Here is a 3738-nt window from a genome sequence, read left to right on the forward strand (position 1 = left end):
ACTCCAGCCTGGGTGACAGAGTGAGACTCCAACTAAAAAAAAAAAAAAAAACAAAAATGTGAGAAATGCCACAAAGGAGGGCTGTAAAAATCGTGCTGTGTTCCACTCTTTGTCTGTGTATCCTCACTTAGAGATAATGTCAAAATTCTGTTGTGGATAGGAAGCTAAAAAGCGTCCTTGTATCCTCTTAGGCCTTAATCCCACTATCCTGGCTAGGAGCAAACGAGAAGTCAGAAAAACAAGGATGAATCACACACGTCACAAAGATGGTGGTTGTTTCTAATATTTATTTTTCTGGTTATAAAAGTAATATGTGAAGAGCATTGGATTTGGTGAGAACATTTTGAGCCCTGGCCATTGCGTACTACCTGCGAGGATATAGACCAATCACTTCTCAGAACTACTGTTTCCCGATCTAGGAAACAGGATAGTGAGCCCTGTCTTGCCCACTCCAGAGGGCAGTGCAGATCAAATGAGATAACAGAGGGAAAGCACTTGGTAAATTGGAAAGTGCTGGCAAATAGGAGGGATTAGTGTCACCACCCTCAGCTGAGGTAGTACCAAGGTCTGAGCTCTTGCCTCCTCCCCTTCATCTAGCCTCTAAATACACACACAAATGGAGGGTCACTGGCAGCCTTGGTTTGATGGAGTGGGGGAGGGGCTGCACAAATCTTCCTTAGGCCTGGTCAGATGGGGCCTCACAGGGGCCATTCCAGAATCGGGCATCAGCTGTGGCCAGCTGGGTGAGGACTGCCTCCAACTCAGGCCCGTCCTCTGGAAAGCGCTCGGAGAAGGATCGAATGAGGCCAGCAGCTGAGGCCTCATATTCCAGAAGCTGCACTTCTGAGCCTGGGAGGGGATGGAGACAAAACAGAAGGGGAGGGTTTGAATAGGGAAATGGGATCACAATAGTCAGTGATTGGCTCAACCTGTAATCCCAGCACTTTGGAAGGCGAGGGGAGTGGATTGCCTGAGCCCGCGGTTCTAGACCAGCCTGGGCAACTTGGCAAGTCCTCGTCTCTACACTAAATAAAAAATTAGCCAGGTGTGGCAGCGAGCGCCTATAGTTCCAGCTACTTGGAAGGCTGAGGTGGAAGGATCGCTAGAGCCCAGCAGGTTGGCACTGGGGTGGCCATGAGTGTGGCACTGTACTTCAGCCTAGGCGACAGAGTGAGACTCCACCTCAAAAAAAAAAAAATAATAATAATAACAATAATCACATGAGCAGCTAGTTCTTACTGATCTCTTATGTTGTGCCAAAAAAATTATACTCAATGTTTTAGGTTAATTGTCTCATTTCATCCTTACAATAATCCTTACAATGAATGCTTTCATTCATTCATTCATTCCTTCAGTTAGTCATAAAAAGCTTTTGTTTTTGAGTTGGAGTCTCACTCTGTTGCCCATGCTGGAGTGCAGTGGCACGCTCACGGCCCCCGCAGCCTTGACCTGTTGGGTTCAGGTGATCCTTCCGCTTCAGCCTTCCGAGTATATGGAATTACAGGCATGTACCACCACACCCAGCTAATTTTTTGGTTTACTGTGGAGACGAGGTCTTGCCAGGTTGCCCAGGCTGGTCTTGAACCCCTGGGTTCAGTCAATCCTCTCGTCTCTACCTCCTAAAGTGCTGGGATGACAGGCGTAAGCCTCTACGCCCATCTGTCAAATAAAGATTTCATTTTATTTATTTATTTTTTGAGTTGGAGTCTCACTCTGTCACCCAGACTGGAGTGCAGTGGCCACTGCCAGCCACTGCAGCCTCGACCTGCTGGACTCCGGCGATCCTTCCACCTCAGCCTTCCAAGTAGCCGGAATTATAGGCATGCGCTACCATGCCCGGATGATTTTTTTATTTATTGTAGAGATGAGGTCTCGCCAAGTTGCCCAGGCGGGTCACTAACCCGCAAATAAAGATTTTAAATCAGGTGTCATGCTAGGTTAAGACAGATACAGTTCTTGGCCTCCTGGAGCTTACAGTCCAGCAGTCGCTTCCTCTGTCTACTGTGGGACCTTGGGCAAGTTTCCCAGCCTCTCTAAGTCTCAGTTTCCACATGTGCAAAGGAGCCTTGGTGACTACGTACATCAAGTGACTATTTGTTGAGTGGGTACTCAACAAATGCTCGCTACAACCAGCGAATCATTCTCTCTGAGACTATTGACTCACCTATTAAATGGGCTGTTTCAAGGGTCCCCTGAATATTCATGGGAAGCATTCTCCTCAAACATACTTTGGCTACTCTACCCTCTCACTATGCCTTGTCATTCTCTGTGGCATTGTGAGGTGTACAGCGGTGAGGAGCACAGGCACCGGGTTCAAATGGCCAGAGTTCAAGTCCTGGTTGCCATCCACTAGCTGTGTAACCTCAGGCAAATACATAGTCTCCTGTGTCCTATTTTCCAGCAGAAAAATGGGGATAACTATTCCTCTTGGGTTGCTGGGGGTCAATCCATGGAAAGTTGTTTTTTTGGTTTTTTTTTTTTTTGCATTAAGGTCTCACTCTGTTGCTCAGGCTGGAGGGCAGTGGCATACTAATGGCCACTGCAAACTTGACCCTCTGGGTTCAGGAGATCCTTCCACCTCAGCCTTCCAAGTAGCTTGGACTACAGGCACATGGCACCATGCTCAGCTAATTTTTTTTGGGGGGGGAGTGAAAGTCTCACTCCGTCACCCAGGCTGGAGTGCAGTGGCACACTCACAGCCACCCCAGCGTCGACCTGCTGGACTTTGGCAATCCTTTCGCCTCAGTCTTCCAAGTAGCCAGAACTATAGGCGTGTGCCACCATGCCCGGTTAATTTTTTGATTTATTGTAGAGACGAGGTCTCACCATGTTGCCTAGGCTGGTCTTGAGCCCACAGGCTCAGGCAATCCACTGGCCTTGGCCTCCCAAAGCACTGGGATTACAGGCTGAGCCACCGAGTCTAGTCTAATTTTTTAATTTAATTTAGAGACAAAGGTTTGCCATGTTGCCCTGGCTAATCTCAAACTCCTGAGCTCCAGCAATCCTCTTGCCTCAGCCTCCCAGAGTGGGATTACAGGTGTGAACCACCCTGCTTGGCTCATTTTTTGTTTAGTTGGTTTTTTTTTGAGTCAGAGTCTCACTCTGTCGCCCAGACTGGAGTGCAGTGGCCGCTCCCAGTCACCGCATCCTCGACCTGCTGGGCTCTGGCGATCCTTCCCTGCCTCAGTCTTCCAAGTAGCTGGAACTACAGGCGCACACTACCATGCCCGGCTAATTTTTAATTTATTGTAGAGATGAGTTCTCGCCAAGTTGCCCAGGCAGGTCGTGAACCTGAGGGCTCAGGCAATCCACTCACCTCAGCCTCCCAAAGCGCTGGGATTACAGGCTGAGCCACCAAGCCCGGCTACCTGTTTCGTTGTTTAAGACAGGGTCTCACTCTGTTGCCCAGACTGGAGGGCAGTGGCATGATCACAGCTCACTGCGGCCTCAACCTCCTGGACTTAGGTGATCCTTCCACCTCAGCCTTCTGAATAGCTGGAACTACAGGTGTGAGACACCACACCTGGTTGATCATGTTTTTTTTTCAACAGTGCCTGGCAAATGAAAGTCCTCAAAAGTCAGCCACCATCATCATCGACATCATACTACCTTTGAAAATCCAACCTGTTCTCTAGGTCTAGTTTAACTACCACTTTCTCTCTAGAACCTTCCCAGATTCTCCTGAAGGTGGATATGATCATCCCTCCTCTAAGTGTTCAGAGCACTGTGTGTAGCTTT

General features: G+C 48.6%; 1 protein-coding gene across 4 annotated transcripts in view; it reads right to left on the bottom strand.

Moving 5' to 3' along the window:
- Nucleotides 1-265: 265 nt before the first annotated feature.
- Nucleotides 266-3738, bottom strand: part of DPP3 (dipeptidyl peptidase 3) — a 27961-nt gene continuing 24488 nt past the window's right edge. For all 4 annotated transcript variants that reach the window (XM_008062696.1, XM_008062695.1, XM_008062694.1 and 1 more), the window contains one exon: nt 266-849. In XM_008062696.1, the coding sequence (XP_008060887.1) occupies nt 677-849 (173 nt within the window). In that variant the 3' untranslated portion in view covers nt 266-676. The remainder of the gene's footprint in view (nt 850-3738) is intronic.

The sequence above is a fragment of the Carlito syrichta genome, unplaced genomic scaffold (assembly GCF_000164805.1).
Source record: "Carlito syrichta isolate Samal-C Ts95f unplaced genomic scaffold, Tarsius_syrichta-2.0.1 Scaffold305797, whole genome shotgun sequence".
NCBI lineage: Eukaryota > Metazoa > Chordata > Mammalia > Primates > Tarsiidae > Carlito > Carlito syrichta.